At 44.4% G+C, this 16,963-nt stretch overlaps 2 protein-coding genes across 7 annotated transcripts in view; both read left to right on the top strand.

Moving 5' to 3' along the window:
- Positions 1–352: 352 nt before the first annotated feature.
- Positions 353–3,432, top strand: rpl22 (ribosomal protein L22). Its single transcript, XM_076743268.1, has 4 exons — positions 353–418; positions 825–935; positions 1,232–1,356; positions 3,253–3,432. Exons 1-4 carry the CDS (start codon positions 407–409, stop codon positions 3,392–3,394), a joined length of 390 nt encoding a protein of 129 aa, XP_076599383.1. The 5' UTR covers positions 353–406; the 3' UTR covers positions 3,395–3,432.
- Positions 3,433–4,245: 813 nt separating this feature from the next.
- The window catches only part of chd5 (chromodomain helicase DNA binding protein 5), a 40,398-nt gene continuing 27,680 nt past the window's right edge, over positions 4,246–16,963 (top strand). For 4 of the 6 annotated variants that reach the window (XM_076743232.1, XM_076743223.1, XM_076743199.1 and 1 more), the window contains exons 1-2: positions 9,897–11,352; positions 11,843–11,994. In XM_076743232.1, the coding sequence (XP_076599347.1) occupies positions 11,271–11,352; positions 11,843–11,994 (234 nt within the window). In that variant the 5' untranslated portion in view covers positions 9,897–11,270. Of the gene's footprint in view, positions 4,789–9,896; positions 11,353–11,842; positions 11,995–16,963 lie in introns of those variants that run through there. The other 2 variants (XM_076743215.1, XM_076743207.1) reach the window with 1 other exon arrangement.

The raw sequence follows: 16,963 nt of genomic DNA, 5'->3' as shown, positions 1-16,963 counted from the left end.
AACTATACATCCAACAGACATAGTAAAAACACCAGTTAAGATTAATTTCATTAGTTTAGGATAAAGATTATCGTAACGTTGCTATTAATTTCGCAGTAGTGGAAAATAATGTATTTCAAGCTGAACTCGTTCAACACTTGCTGTCCCATTTATGCCGCTGTAAAAGGTTAATTTGTCATTAAAAATAAACAAAAACATGGTTGCACATATTTCGCATTGAGGAGCTCTGGGACTGAGCTAACGCAATGTACCAGGCTCATAAACATACTGACAATAACTTATGAATTTGGAATCCACGCTTTGGTTAATCAATTCCAGATAATTCGATGCGATCGATTTTGCGGTCGGGTGCTATATTTCCTGCGCAGCGCAGGTTGCTCCTTCCTTTTTGCTGAATGTGTCAGCCATGGCCCCGATTGTGAGTAGTAAAACGATCAAATAAAGTGCATAAAGACGACGTATTTCGGTTTTGTTTTGCACTCACAGAAGTGATTAAAATCCATGTACCGCGAAATAAGAGTCGCGGATGTTTTAGCCCGTTTTTTAAGCTTTGTTTACTGTGTAGGCTAACACCACGTTGGGGAAACTGTTTTGCTAACGATAATGCTAGCGATAGCATAGTTAACAGGAGGCATCGGTAGCAAAGTTTCATGGGTTATACAAAATTTGTGAGCCTTTACTTAAAAGTTGTAATGGCTAATCGCTAATGATATTTTGACACAATCGGCAACACATTTTAATGCGTCTATTGGCTGTTTTAAAGTTACATATTCATTGATGGTTCTTTGTATGAGTTCGAGTTTCCCTCTCTATATTTGTACTAGAAAAAGCAGGTGGTCAAGAAGCAGGGTGGGAAGAGGAAGAAGCAGATCCTGAAGTTCACCCTGGACTGCACTCACCCTGTAGAGGATGGCATCATGGACGCTGCCAACTTCGTGAGTAGACCAGTTCAACAGTGAGCAGCTGCTGTCAGACACGAGCCCTGAGCATCAAACACCGCTGTGACATCAGTGGGATCGTCCCAAGTCATTGGTTATGATGTTACAGTCAATTCAGAATAAAGGCACGACACTGCAAGACACTGGTTTTAATGGAAACTAACAAGATGCTGACTACAATCTGTCTCCTGTAGGAAACTACTGAACTGTATGTTTGCTGTATACTTTGAAATATTAAGTCTTCAGTTCAGGGTTGCGTGTACCAACCTTTGCTGTGTGTGTGTCCTCTACAGGAGCAGTTCCTGCAGGAGCGAATCAAGGTGAACGGCAAAGCTGGAAACCTCGGCGGGGGTGTGGTGTCCATTGAAAGGAGCAAGAGTAAGATCGCAGTGAACTCTGAAGTTCCCTTCTCAAAGAGGTACAAAGCACAATGCAGCTCATGTCAATCAAGTCACATCAGGTGACTGAAATATGTGTTTTAGCACATCATGGTCATGTTCTTAATATACCAGAGATTCTAAGCCACCGCTTAACACACGGCTTGCTACTGGGCTGCAACGATGCCATGTGTCTAAAACAAACACGTCTCATTTGAAGAAGTCCAATTTGTTTTCACAAGTCTCCCAGAGCAGCTCAGTGATTCCAGTCCCCACCATGTGGAGCTAGCTTTGTGTGAAAGAGAATCCTACTGACAAATAAAATAATTTGGTAAATTAATATTATGTTATCTAACAGAGTCATCTCATAAACAAATACAGCTTTATCTCTTGTCCACCTGAAATGTGTCCTCTGAGCACTGAGCCTTGCAGACCAGCTATAAAAGGCTTGTGGTTTACCACTTAATGGAAGCAGATACTTTCTCGGTCATCATGTAGAGCAGTGAGAAGTTGAGAATTGAGCAGAAAATTTACACAACATCCTAAAATGAATGTGCTTCAGGTTTGCCTTTGCCACACATGTGACGAAGGTGGCAGAACCTGAGTATAATTCAGCTCAAACTGCTTAAAGGTTCGTCCATAAATACAGGAAGCAGCTATTCTGAACAATATTATTAAAGTTGCAGCATTGATGGAATAAATGTGGCTTTAACTTACAGGAGGATGAGGTACGCACATCATCACAGCACTGAAGCAGACATTTGTTAATGCAATGATACGCAAGAAGCATTATGTTTTCGGGTCTGTCCCATTCTTGCCAACATGATATCTTGATATCAGCTTGAGGGAGTTTTGACTTGTCAGAGGAGGAGAAGCACTGGTGATACTCATAACATAAACAGTGGTTCTGTGCTATTCAAGTGTCCAAGTAAGCTGTGACAGTGTGCCAATGAGCCACCATGCACACCTGTGGGACCCTAAAATCAGAGCAGCTAAATGGAATTCAGCCATCATTGATTTTAGTATGTACACCTGTGTTTTTTCCTTCACTGACATGACACTGTGTGTTCTTAAAAAAGGCTTATTCCCAGTCAGGTCAGTGGTCATGAGTTAGCAGGACTGGGTCTGAGCCTGTGCGGCATACACCACTAAGGTTAAGTGGGAAAACAGGACAAAAATAAACTTCTGACTTTGTTTGCACACAACAGGCAGTGTCTAAAAAAAATCACTGCAGTTTCCTGCTACTTTGATGGTCCAAAATGAACCTGGCACATTCAGAAACACCGTATATAACAATGTCCCCTATCTTAATTTGCAAACACTGATTTGAAAAATACAAAGTATATACAGATACATAAATACTGCGTGAAGACTTCAGACTGGTTCAGCTTGAGCGAGGTGTGCCACCACCAGAGGGTGACTCAATCACTATCATTCTTTAAACGGAGCGCTTGATATGACAACCCTGATCCCCAAAAAATGTGGACGCCGTGTAAAACATGAGTAAAACTGAACGTGATAACTTGCTGATCCTCTTTGACATTTACTCAATTGAAACCAGTCCAAAGACAAAATATCTAATGTTGCTGAAGTGACACGAACCCTACATCTGGAAACTGCTTGTATCGTTTGAATTGACTGTATCTCGAGGCTTTTAATGACCCGAAACACAACTACAAAGCATTTCCTTCACCATGTTTTGCAGTGAAATTGAGGTTTCCTTTCATTATGGTTAAAGAGTTACTGTTACAGGTTATTAGCAGACTTCCCTCAATGGTCACAAGTTGTGTTTGACAGAATTTGTTTGTCCCAGTACATCTGACAGTTACAGACCTGTAAACTCTAATTCACATTCACAGTGAATAGGAATATTTAAATATTAGCTCCTTTGACTAATAGCTCTGCGATGGCTGCCTGCCCCCCCTCATCTCTTTCAGGTATTTGAAATATCTTACCAAGAAGTATCTGAAGAAGAACAACCTCAGGGACTGGCTGCGGGTCGTGGCCAACACCAAGGAGAGCTATGAGCTGCGCTACTTCCAGATCAACCAGGACGAAGAGGAGGAGGAGGAAGATTAAACCTGACACCACTTTTAATAAAATTACAAAAGAGAGAAGGAAGTCTGTGTGGTCTTTTTGATTTTGGTCTCTGGGCACCACGCACAGCACACGGTTAACCTTTGTACACACCAGAGCCGTGAAACACAGCACTGTCGCTGTGTTTTAAAATTCTTATAATTAATGCATCATTAAAACAGAGCAGCTACACTTAAACCAGCCATTTATAGAATATTGGTACCTCTGCCTGAATGTCCCGTGAGGAAACTGTTTTCTTCTTCTTTGGTGCCCTGTGTGCAGACGTCAGTGCCAGAAAAGCTAATTACATAAACATGAAATCAAAAGCAGTTAAGTGCGTTTTCGTTAATACAGAAGACATTAAGCTGCTTGTGACTAATTGTCGGGCCGCAGTTGGACGAAAGCGGAAGCTGCAGCAGGTGAAGTCAGGACGCTCGCAGCTCTTGATTTGTGTATTTTGGTCCAGTTGAAGCTCACGTGCTCTGTGCTGAGCTCTCTGCGGGGCATCCTGTCTTCCAGCTGTGGTAACCTTGACGACAGTTGGACCACTGGCAGCCAGGACTGCTCTCACAGCAGGCAGTCATCAGGCTGCACTTGTATTATTAGTATTTTGTCTCGGAAAAAGTGGGAGATTTTCAGTCGGGTCATTTCTACTTCAGGTTTTAGGCGATAATCAAAGTGCAAAATCGGCCTGAAAGAAATCTAAATTAACATCAACATTTCCCCCCCAAGAAGGAAATTATTTTTTTTCCCTTCCTTGCTGGCTTCATATTTAGAGTAAAGGTTGTGTGTGAGCAGTGAAGCAGCTGTGCGAGAAAGCCGGAGAAGTTTCTGCCTCCATCCTCCGGACTTGGAAAAGGAAAAGGGCAGGCGACAGGCGCGGGAGTGCGTCCGCCTATTAGCGGCGCACGGCGGCGCCGCACGGTGCGTTTCTTTCGCACACTACTAGTTGAAGTGGTAACTAGGAGAGCATGACTAACTAGTTGTGGGTGAAATTATGGGATGCATCGTCATGGCAACAGACCAGACGTCACAATCTGGGCATGTGTGTTCCATTTTTGTCTTTCTTATTTTTCAGACTGGAAGACCTGGATAGAGATCAGTGGAAAAAAATAATTATGTTTTTTTTGTTGTCTGGAGAGAAAGCCCCAGATTCACTGCAAAAAAAATAAAATTTAAAAATTCAGAACTGAGCGACGAATACATTTCTTTTTTTTTTTTTTTTTTTCTTTTTTTTTTTTGGGTGAAGAAAGAGACTGGGCTGCGGCGTCTGGAGGGTTAACTTTCAGTATTCTCAGCCTAAAAGGGGTTTGGGGGCTATGAGATAAAGATGCCGGGGTCGCTGAGTAATGAAGACGAGGGACAAGACGACATGGATTTTGAAGACGATATGCCAGGTGAGGGAAAGGGGGGAGGCGGGGTGTCCTTCACATTATTTTGCGCCGCTACGCCTTGAATGCGGGGAAAAGGGCTTGTCCTGCGTTCCTGAGACCAGAGAGGAGGAGGAGGGGTGGGGTGCAATAAGCAGAGTCATGCTATTATTTTTTTGCACGACCTAGTGTCTTAAAGGTGGGAACGGGTTTTCGGCTTTGCCTCCGGCTGTCCTCACATCCAGCCTGATTTTGGGGGCATGATGAAAACCCTGCTGCATGGTTTCTGTGGGCTGTTTTTTTTTCCTCCCCTTTCGCAGGCTGCATGCGTGTACAAGTGATTGGCTTCACCTTAAGTGTAAAAACACAAGTTTGCTCCGGAGAGCTGTGTTAAACCGTGACAATGTCCTCGGTGCTGTGTCGGCGTGTGCTGCGATGCCTCTCGGTTAATGTGTGCGTGTGCTTTTAAGCAGAAATGGGCTACAGTGACAACATCCGCGTTCGTTTTGTTACAGAGGATGCTGTTTCCACTTGTGTTCAGCGGGCTGCTCCAACTTTAAATGCCTTTTTTTGCAGCCTTGCGTGGCCGCAGAGGTGTGAAAGCCACGTGTAGGCTCCAGTAAACAGTGCTTATCGAGTGTGTCTTGATCCTGTGCGCCGCTGGTGACCACGGTGAGGGCACCAGCATCCCTTCCGCTCGAGGTCGTGCACTAAGTGAAATTAACAGTAACCCACATTCACGACATGCGGCTCTCACTCAAGCCCAATCTGTGCAATGTGGCGGCGAGATGGATCCGTCAGCCGCTCTGACAGTGCACCAAATGTGGTAGAAATTGCATTTTCACTCATTAGAGATGTTCAGAACTGGCCAAGGCTCACGAGGTGTCAAGATACAGTAATTAATGACATGCACAAAGGAGCCACTCGCCAAACGATGATCATTTGGTTCTACTGGCTGTGAAGTTTGTCAGTCTTTCAGTGATTGTGCTGAAAATTGTGCAGGTGAAACAGATAAAGCACCTGATTAGTTAGGTTAGTTAGCCATAGTGTTAACTTGACTGAAATTGTGTTTTCTTATAGGGTTTATTTCTAAGGTTGCCAGTGTGCTCTGACCAGCTGATGCATTTATTTAATATCTATGTTCATGCATAAAGAAGATTTGCTCTATTTTCCTGGCTGGTGCATCATGACTTCTGCTCCTCTGCCGATGAAACCAGCGGTGGGATTAGCTGGAGGGTATAGCTGCCATGCCTATGACATGTACTCAGACTGATATCTGGGATGTCTGTCATGTGCAGCCAGCGGCCAGCCTCATCAAGATCTACATCCGTCTTAGTCAAACCAGGTCCTGAAGTGCTTAGGATCTGTTTCCTGGTCCGGTGTGTCAGGGGCGGTGATGGAGAGCCCCGCTATGTCATTCTACAGGGAAGAGCAGCCTGGCATCTTTATGCCATGGTGTCAGTTTGGCCAGTGCAGTCAATAGATTCATATTTTTTTTTCTTCCCTTGCAGCTCGCTCTGAGCTGAGATGATTTGATGTCAGGGGCAGGACATAAAAGATGCTGCCTGTGCCCTCTTCTTCCCTTTTACATCACAATGTGGGAAGGTTTCATGGTTGTAACAATAGATAGAGCATGAAAGGGCAGTGGAGAAAAAATCCAATGCAGTGTTGTCTCTGGCCATAGGCCTGCCTCTCATTAGCTGCTGCTGGAGTTCGTTTGTGGAGTTGGTGCAAGTTTTTGGTCAATTTGAAGGTACTTTCTGGCTTGAGAGAAGGTAGCATGCGTAGGCTAACCCCTGAAAAGGTACAAGGAACAATTAGTGACAAAATGCTGAATGTTGATGAATAATTGTCACCCAACACGGTTGCCATGGTGCATGTCTTGGTGATTTTTCATGCTTAAGGCCTTGAACCAGAAAGCTGGTATATTTTGTACCACTGTCACAACAAAGGGAACAGATTAATTACAGTATCGTCACATTATTATTATTTCCTATTTCTAAAACATATCATTTTCTATCAAAGGCAGGTCTGTCACGTTGTGGAACCAGCATTTAAACCAACACATTTTTTTCCTGTATGTACGCAATATTTTCCTTTAGCCAGATTAATACAGCAGGCCTGCACTGGAAGGTGTGCAGCAGGGAGACACAGAGAGGAGTGCTGAGCTGTTGAGGCATCATCTATGACTGCCAGCTGTAGCCTGAGGGAGAACACAAGCACTGATGCGTGTCCCCAATAACCCAGTAGTTGGTGGTTAAACATGTATGAGACAGGAAAGTTGCAATTGATTATGGCAGGTGAGTGAAGACGTGTGCATAGTGATCCAGACATTTTCACGTGTCAGTCAAGATTACTGTACGTCGAACTCGATATAATGTTGTGTTTTTATGTTGGTGGCGATAAACATATCAAAGGGACTCCATAAGTCAGTCTTTGGCGTGACACACATGCTCAGAGACATATTAATGAAGGGTAAATGTGTTGAAAATCATTTGACCTTCCATTTTTAAGCTAAGACATGATAAATTGTGTTTATATGTTTATTGTGTCTCATTAAATAGTCTTGTTGATATATATACTGTATATATGCATAATACATTTAAAGAAAATCACGCAAGTGGAACAAAAGCAAATTAGAATCAAGATAAAAAATAGATATGTGATATAGAGTAAAATGTACTGTTGTGGTAGCCTGCGGAGTAATAGTATAAACCGTAATGTTAACAGGTTGTGCATTGATGCAGTATGTATATAATGAGAAGAGACTGTCGACAAATAGGCATATAAATGCATAAACGTCACAGTACGTACATAAATATATGTACTGTGGTGGACAAACGGCTTATAAACAGGTAGATAAACAGCATAAACACATATACTGCGATGTAGGCATGAACGTGTAACAATGAAAATATCTGCTGAGATGTGACCATGAAAAAGTGCCGCAAATCCATCGTTGTGCTGCTGATACAGGAAGCAGTTTTCAGACAGTTTGCGACCTCCATCCACAGGCGTCAAAGTGACAGACGGGTCAGGAATCCTGGGCAGATTTTTCCCACCACCAAGATGCTTCCATGCAATCAAAGACAGCAGAGTAGAAGCGCGTCCTGGGGGCACCTCAGACCCCTAAATGCTATCCTATCACAGCCTTTACTTGTTGTGGCACATAAAGTGTCCTAATTCCCTTTGTTTCACTGTGGGTGCTTACACTGTCACAGATTGTTCCATTGTGTTTTCTGTTTTAATTGTTTTGTTCTTCCCTAAAATTGAAAGATTATCATGGGCTTTTGTGTGCCTACAAATGTTATCCCCAATTGGAAAGGGGTCTATTTTTGGATCCCTCACTGTGAAAGTTGACACCATTTTTTCCTGCTGCGCGTGCACGAAGGCTGCGCATGAAAGATGCTTTTTTTAATGTGTATTTGCAGATGAGGGCTGCAGTGTTCCAGTGGGTTTTATATCGCTTTATCTTGCACACATTATGATGCATATATTTGTCTGCAATAGATATGATTTTAATGGTGCTATTTGGACTTCATCCTTCCATCACTTTGATGATTACGTTTCCTAATAATAGTCTATGGATGTCTTTGTCTGAAGGCGTTTGAGGCCTCGGTTATAAGTACTTAATCAATGAAGAGAGGAAGACCTACGGCTCTGCTTTTCCTCTTCCATGGCAAGCAATGCTGGGCAACATTAAGTGAGTATTTCCACGCGGGGGCCAACAGAGAAAGAGCTAATGCGCTTTCCAGTAAACTCTAGCTTCCTCACTTGGGAGTTGCTCGTGAATCTCCCTTCTAATAGGTCAGTCCGGTGGCCAAGCCCTTGCAGGAAGGTCATATCTGTGTCTGTGCCATCCGTCCACACTTTACAGAAGGCTTGTTTGCCAAGTGGAGCTTTGGTCCTCTTTCTAACAGATTCTGGTGCCAGACCTCCCTGTGCCACATGACTGAGCGACCTTCCCCCATTCCAACACCTGGCACAGCCTGGTCCACTCACCATGCAGAAAGATTATCATTCCCCTGATGGGTTTCCCTTTAGGGACTTCACAGGCCATTTAGGCTGTTCTCAGCTTATAAGGCAATGCAGGTGTTAAACACAGATATCTTTTTTTTGTTTGTGTTTTCAATCAGTTGCATTGCTGTCTGCCTGTAAATGAGGTGCCATTGGAGTACTGTTTGTATATGTGGTCAATATTTTTTGTTTGGTTTGAGGCTGTACTTCAGGCACAGTGGTGCTGTGAGCTAAAGGCTAACATCAGTATGCTAAAACATTCACAATAACAGTAGTGATGTTTAGCATCTAAATTTAGCAAGTCACACGGTGCAGCTGAGAATGGTGGGAATAGTTTTACAGGTCGTAAGCCAAATTTTAAAAAGCCTTGTTATGGAAAGAAAAGTCTGAGAATCACCAAAGTAATTACAGTTCATTTTATGGGGGCATGAATGTGTGTACCAAACTTCATAGCAGTCCCTGCAGTAGTTCCTGAGATATTTTCACTCCTGTCAACCTCATTGTGTCGCTAGAGGAAAAGGCAAATGATCACTGAAGTCATTAGGATTCATCATCTGGGAAGAATGAATGTTTGCACCACCCAATCCCAGAAACCTTTGTGACGCTGTGGAAAAAACAATCATTGACAAACAATGTCCTTTATCTCGCTCTCCCCATCCTGTGTCATTGTGATCAACTGAGCCTTTCCAGGATGCCCCTTTCATACCCAATCATGACCCTCTCACCTGTTACCAATCAACCTGTTTACCTGTGGAATGTTCCAAACAGGTGCTTTGGAGCGTTCCACATCTTTCCCAGTCTTTAGTTGCTCCTGTCCCATCCTGTTTGAAACGTGTCACTGCATCAAATACAGAATAAGCAGATATTTACAAAAATCAATGACGCTGATGAGGAAAAACATTGAATATATTGTCTTTGTGTTGTTCAGTATATGTAAAAAAAAAAGATGAGCAAACCAATGCGTTCTGTCCCAGCTTTTTTAAATCGCGTTGTACAAAATGTTGCACCAATCCATCCAGTATGTTGACATATCTCACAGGATAAGTGAAAACTATGGCCAATCGGTGGCACTACAGGGAAAGTCAGGGAATCACCAAAACCAGCAGGATATCCTCTGGGAACCTTGAATGTCTGTACAAAATCTCACGACAATCCATCCAGTCTGTCCTGATCCATGAGCATAAGTGCATCTAATCAAACTTTTTCAGTCCACATCAGTAACACCACACTGCCGCTGTGAGCTCTCAGTGATTTATTGTACAGGAAGCAGACAAAGAGACACACAGTCCGCCATCCTCTGCTGTATCTAATCAGTGATGTGTGGTCAACTTGTCAGTCACGGTTCGCTCATAGAAAGAAAGGAGTACAGAGTGATGGACTGTTTGCTTTCTGTAATCCAGGTCCGTCCGCCATGTCATCATCTGTGAGTCTAAGAGAGATGTAAGGCTTACTGTGCTGCCATCATGACTTGCCTGGCAGGCAGCTAACATACATCTGAGACATAAAAGAGCACCCTGTTTGAGATCCTGAATACGTAAACTCAAGGCTTTATTTAGAAAGAGAAAAATGCAGCAGAGAAGCACGTGAGTCTCTGTGTGAGGCAGAAAGGAAGAACGAGGAGACAAAGCAAAAATACAAAGAAGATAGATTCACAGTTTCTGTGACATTGAGTGTACATCAGTGGTTATCCTGCAGTAATCAGCTGCTAACCTTCAAATAAATTCATGTGGGCTGTGGAGTTTTAGTGCTGCAAATGCTGTTTTAAGGCTGAAAGCTCAAAATTTACAACTTGCAACCCCCCCCCCAGAGGCAAATGTTGTCAGCTTCACTGTAAATATATTGTGCACACAAATCACAAGTTACCCTCAATTAGCACTAAAGAAGGGGAGGCACATTTCATTTGGTGGTCAAAGGAGACACAATGAGCCTGACATTGCAGCTGATTAAAGCTTTGAAATCACTGGTGTGTATGTACTGAGTGTGTGTGTGCGCGCGTGGGTTACCTCCTGCTAGCTTTGCTAAATAGAGGATAAGTGGTTGGTGAGGTTTGTGTGTCTACTACAAAGGAATCCCTCCTCCCCAATCTCTCACTCCAGCTACCCAGGGGAGTGGTAGACTGCAGGACTAGTGTTGGCTGATTGACTCTGATACATGTGCTGCATATTTCATGCCCTCCAGCCTGTCTGCATGAGACGCAGAGAGCGAGGGAGACACGCAGATAGACTGGGAGAGAGAGACGGTTAAAGAACAGATCGGATGGAGCTTTACGGGGAGGGTGCATCCTATGTGTTTCTCCATGGGTGTCTCTTTACGGTGATATATTGTTTGGGACTGTCTCTCTTCCTTACTTACTCCTCTGTGACCCACCATGGCATCAGTGAGGGCTGCTGCGCTCAGCAGTCAGCACGTTTGCACACAGCAGCTTTGAGACAGTGCAGCTGACAACCAGCAGCAGGTCGCTTTAGTCCCAGCAAGCATTAAAGGCAGACGATATGCTCAGTATACCTCGGTGGTCCTCCAGGGAGTACCCATTTACCGGCAGGGCAGGCACTCCATCTATTTGTGCTTTGACGGGTAAAGTTGATCCACATTCAATGATGTGTGATTATGAGCTTTATTTTGCCAAGTGCTCCTGTTGGTCTGGCATTGAATCATCATTTGTATTTCCAAAAACAGGCTAACTGACTTGTCGCTTTGCTGTATTCTCTCAGTGTACCAGGCCTGCGACTAATGATTGTTTCATTATTGATTAATTTCTTTCTATATTCATTGTTTAATCAGCTTAGTGGAGGCCAAGGTGATATGTTCACATGGCTTGTTTCATCTAAGTAACTGTCCAAAACCCAAGATACACAATTTATAATAATATGAAACAGAGAAAATGTCCTCAACATTTAGATGCTGGAACCAGTAAACGGCTCAGATTTCAGGACCACAGTGCACAATCCACAGTGCATTTGTCAACATAAAGATTCACGCTCATTACAAGCTTCACTGTCTGTGTGTGTCCTGTACGCTACACCGTGATCCTAAGCAGACGATGTTTTTGTTTCTGTGCGTCCAGACGAGGATGACGAAGGTGAGCGCAACGCTGTTCCCCTCACACCCCTCGACAGCTTCTTCTCCGACAGCGACTCGCTCAAACAACAAAAGAAGAAGAAGCCCAAAAAGATGAAAGAGGGGAAAATGCCCAAAGTTAAGAAGAGGAAAAAGGAGGTAAGATGTGATTCACACTCAACACCGTGTGTCATGACCTCGGACACAAGAGGTTGGCAAACGTTTTGGCTCAAAATGTACCATGAATTCTCTTTGATGTCTCTGCAATTGGATCAAAGGTGTGTTTTGGCTGTCGGACTGCCCCTGTGATCTAAATGAGAGGCGGTAGACTGTCTCAGGCTTAGGGGAGGCTGGCAGCGGTGTCGCCATCATTGCCAGTGTAAGCTGTGGGCACCAAGGGCCAGTTTAGGGTGTAAATTTGTGCCTTTGGTGCTGGTGCTGATGACGGGGACTACAGGTCAGAAGTAGAGCGTCGGTGCCAAGCTTGCGGTGGGAGTCAGAGCTGTGACAGAGAGGTTTTGACAGTCGAGCCTCTGTGGCCTTTAAGGCTCCAACATTTAGACAGCAGGTCAGAGATTTGAGCTGCTCCCAGCTTTAACACTACTGTAATTACTGTAATCAGATGTGCCATGGTGAATAAGCTAATCATGAAGCTAGCTTGTGTGACTTCTGCTCAACAGTGGCCACTGGGGACGAACATGATAATGACAGTAAACATAGTGTGACAGCAGTGAACTGCCTCAGTAATGTCATTTATACAGCAATATCTAACATGGAAATGTGCTAACATTAGCTAGCATTAGCCTTGTAGGCTGTAGTCAGAAAACCCCGAATAGATTGGAGCAGGGTTGTGTCAGCCTCTGAGTTCATTTTGGATTTCTAAGTGACGTTATCAACTGACGCAGACCAAAATGCCTCTGGACGCAATTGGATAGAGCTACAACCAATCAGAGAAATGAAATGCTTGATGTAGCGCTAGAGCTGGGAGAGCTAGTTATTGGGACAGCAGAACATACAAAGCAAGTTTGTTAGATGCCTATGAATCAGAATTTAGGGAAGCTAGCTAACTGTGACTAATGTTTATACAAAGAGCAGCGTGAAAAGCCGCCTGCTGCTTTGCCTGTGCTGGCGTTGTTATAATGTCATCAACACAACACTTTAAGTACTAGTAAGCTAGCTTCCGTCCATGGTAACTATGGTCAAAGTGGAAACCTCTGGTGCTGAATAATGAAGCCTACACAAAGTGCCAAAAACTGAAAAAGTGTATGCACCATACAGCTCATTTGTTTAAATGATATTAAGGCTTAAAGTTATGCATAATCATGGGCATGTCTGCTTTGAGTGACAACTAGCTGGCGGGTTTCAGCAACCGGGCATCATTCGGCCCCCCTCAGCTCCACCCACGCTCCATCTCTTCACCCGTTTTTGGAGTAGCTGGGAGTCAGGCGCTGCCAAGATGGTGACAGAATGTGGCACTGTCACTGAGCGTCAATGGCTCTTCAGAAACCTACAGGGGATGCTATGGAGAGTACGTCCGTGTTTATACAGCCTATGCTATGGATGTATTTGGCCTACTGCTCATGCTCAAACCCCATTGGCTCACTGAACATCGTTTCAAACCCGTCTCATCTTAGATTAACAGTTGTGATTGGCAACAAAGGCTAAGGGTTTGCTGTATTGCTTATGATTTCATCATTTTATTTGTAAGTGGAGTCAATGTGACACTTCAAGCATTGCATAGTCTTGCTTTAAAGCTGCATCAATCAGACATATCATATCATCATAAATGTTAGCAAACAGTGACCTCTTTTCTCATCCAGAAGACACAAACCATCAGCAGACGTCATTTGGAGCTGCGTTTCTGGCCACCGAGCAATCCAATATTCTCCTTTATTTGAGCTCTGTTTTGGTCTCCACCGATATGTCCGATGTATTCACCAGCTTGTTGCTAAGTTTGTCGATGTGCTTCGATATGCTTTGTCAATGTCTTTGTCTTTTGGTGTTGCACAAGTAGTGCACAATGGGTCTACCAGAGTTTGGCAGCTCACTCCTATGACTGGAAATGAGGTTGACGATTGAGGGTTTGAAGTCTGCATTCCAACTTAAGACGTAACGCCAAGGTGACACCGACTTTGTCACGAGATGTCAGGACAAAACTTTCTAATCAGGTCACAGAATTTAAAGAGTTACAGAACTTGGTGTAACACCAGAAAACCAAGACAATGAGCTGAAAGAGAGCCGCAGCCGGATGGTAACTGTCAGTAAACGAGGGGAATTTAACAAACAAAGGCAGCATCTCGTGAAATCACCTCTCCCGTTGCCGGAATAGTCTCATCTACCTCAACTTTTCCTGACGGTTCAGCCAAACTCAGAAACAATGGGAATTTTCTATTCAGTGATTACAGGAATTCACTGTATTCCCACTGTGTTTTCCGCCTGTGCTGGGGATGGCTTTAGCAGTGTCACTGACATAGCCAGGATGTTCCCCTCTGCTGGCTGGAGATGCCAGCAGTGCTGTGAGGATCTTGGCTGGCCAGGCTGCCTGCCGGCCCTTTGGCTGCTTGTGGTAAACACTGAGCTCTGGGTCTCACTGAGCTAATGAGGGGGGGACTCCCTCTGACACTCTCCTCTCTCTCTCACACAGACTCTGCTCTGTATTCTCCTCTTTCTTCCCTCTCCTCTCGTCTCTCACACGCATCACCTCACTTTGCCTTGATCCTGATGCCGCTGCTTTTGTTACGGCCTTTGCATCATAAGAACTGCAAATTTCTTTCTTTCTTTCTTTCTTTCTTTCTTGCTTTCTTTCTTTCTTTCTTTCTTCCTTCCCTCCTCCCTTTCTTTCCACCCTCCTTATTATTTCTGTCTCTCTTGCCCTCCCGCCGAGGAATCGCTGCTGCTGTAATTCACTTCCAATCACTCCCCAAAGGTTGGTGTCAGACAGGGGCCAAAAGTCAATTGGGGTCAGAGACTGTCAGTGGCACATCCCAGTCTCAGGTCAGAGCTGCTGGCGGCAGAAATAGTAGCCAGGGAGATACATACTTGCCATCTCTCTCTCATCTGCAGTGAAACAAAGGAACTATATGAACATGAAGGGATGTTCTGTGTCCCTTTAACCCCCTCAAAAAAATCTGCTAAATCAAGGCAATCTGAGTTTATAGAAGGCAGTTAATTTTATAGCAGAAAGAAGAAGCTGCAGTTTGGCCACAATAAAACCTCCACGAAGCTGCGAGGGAGCTGCTTGTAGCGTTAACACTGAGCTGAAATACAGTCGGTTTGAGATGAGCCTCTGTCTTGTTTTTATAAGTTCAGTATCCTCTCAGGATTGTGAGTCAACAGAGAGCTGTTGCTGATTTCTGGGAAAAAGACGAGGCTGTTGTTTTGGAACCATAAAGTGTTTTTACAGCAGCTTTTTCTTTTTTTTTCCATGTTGAACTGGATTTTATTGAATATCCTCGTCTTTGCTCATTTGATATTTTCTGTGGCATCCTCTGCAATCTCCCTGAGGCAGAGCCATTATGGGGAAGCATCTAATTTGATTACGTTATCAGCACTTATCTGATTATCTTCCCTCTGAAAGTAGAGACACCCTCTTTGTTGCTGCCAGTGTCCTCTGTGGTCCTGTGATGTGTGTGCAGCATTGAACTCTGGGCCGCGCTGAGGTTGTTGTACTGTTCCACCTTGTCTTTGCAGTCGCTCTCAACAGTGGTTCTGCTTCTTTGCTTTTCCCTCCTCCATCTCCACCCCCACTCCCATCCCCCATCCACAATCTTCAATTTACTTTCTCTCTCTCTCTCTCTCTCTCTCTCCTTCTTCTTATGCATAAATGAGATTTGTCTAGACGGGTGCTGGAGCACCAGCTCTGCAACCACAGGCCTCTGCATAACAAGCTCGTTATGCAAACGTGTCTGATTGGATGGCGCCGTTCCATTGGCTGCCACTGTGATAGAGAGTGTGTGTGTGGGGTGGGGGGGGTGGGGGCGGGGAGTGAGTGGCAGGATAGAAAGAAAGAGTGAGAGAGAAAAAGAAAGGGGGAGCTGTTGAGAGAGAGAGAGAGTGAGAGAGAAAATAATGGGGGGGGCTGAGAGATGTGAAAGAGAGAAAGTGAGAGGAAAGGAAGGCGCACGGGGGGTGAGCTATGAGAGAGAGAGAGAGAGAGAGAGAGAGAGAGAGAGAGCTAGAGCCAGACACTGCTCAAATTTGGTCACCATGGCAACACAGCCAGGCTGCTGGTAGGGTTGGCGGGCGCTGCGGCAACGTGAGCCTTTCCACTGCGCTACAGAGCAAAACGCCTGTAAGTCTCTCCACGGAGCCACACAGGCCCGCTGAGCAACAGGCAGCGAGCAGAGCACAAAGCCGCTGTGCGCTAATTCACTCCATAGCATGTGCACACACACACACACACACACACACACGTACTGTACATGTGCACACACGAACATGTGTCTGCACGAAGGGGAACCACACACGCACACACACACGAGGAATTTCTGAAAAAAAAAAACAAAAAACAAACAAACCCAAAAAGGCAAACGCATGCACGGGAACTGACTCACATGCATTCAAATCAAATTCAGACATGCTGCACATGCACGAATACACAGACGTGCACACGTTTCCTGTCGCCCTCTCTCCTCCGCACGTGCGGACGTACGAGCACGCGCCAGTGAATTTGTTCATATGCAACACTCTTGATCACACAAACAACACCTGTTAACTGTTAAATCCATACAGCCTTCCAGATGTCTCATATTAAACAGGGAGGAATCAGCTCGGTCCACAGAGCAGCTCTGAGCGCCCATTGGCTGCAGATCTGCTGTTTCTTGCTTCAGTTTGTTGTCGAGGCATCTGGAAAAGGTGGACGTGCCTCTGACGTGACTCCCTTCATCAGTTTGCCCCTAACTGTTGACTCGTAATGTCATAATTTATAAATTTCATCACAGGCAGAGGAATTATAATATTAGCGTAGCAGTGACACTTTGCAATGATGTAATTTAATTTATGTAAATACCATCAAGAAGAAGCTTTTATCCAAAGTGCTTCATAGTACACTGACAGCACATTTTTTTGGCGTGGGTGGCCTCTGTGGGCGCTGTAATCCCTAACCCTGGCAAAATTAATGCTATGCTTA

Source organism: Chaetodon auriga, chromosome 2 (genome assembly GCF_051107435.1).
Source record: "Chaetodon auriga isolate fChaAug3 chromosome 2, fChaAug3.hap1, whole genome shotgun sequence".
Classification (NCBI taxonomy): Eukaryota; Metazoa; Chordata; class Actinopteri; order Chaetodontiformes; family Chaetodontidae; genus Chaetodon; species Chaetodon auriga.
Note: the sequence above shows the minus strand (reverse complement) of the source record. Positions and strands in the feature narration are given on the sequence as shown.

Bases quoted from the DNA above. Each gene is read 5' to 3' on its own strand.
- rpl22 (XM_076743268.1), top strand. The intron at 936-1,231 runs GTGAGTAGACCA...TGTCCTCTACAG, and splicing joins TCATGGACGCTGCCAACTTC to GAGCAGTTCCTGCAGGAGCG. The intron at 1,357-3,252 runs GTACAAAGCACA...CATCTCTTTCAG, and splicing joins GAAGTTCCCTTCTCAAAGAG to GTATTTGAAATATCTTACCA.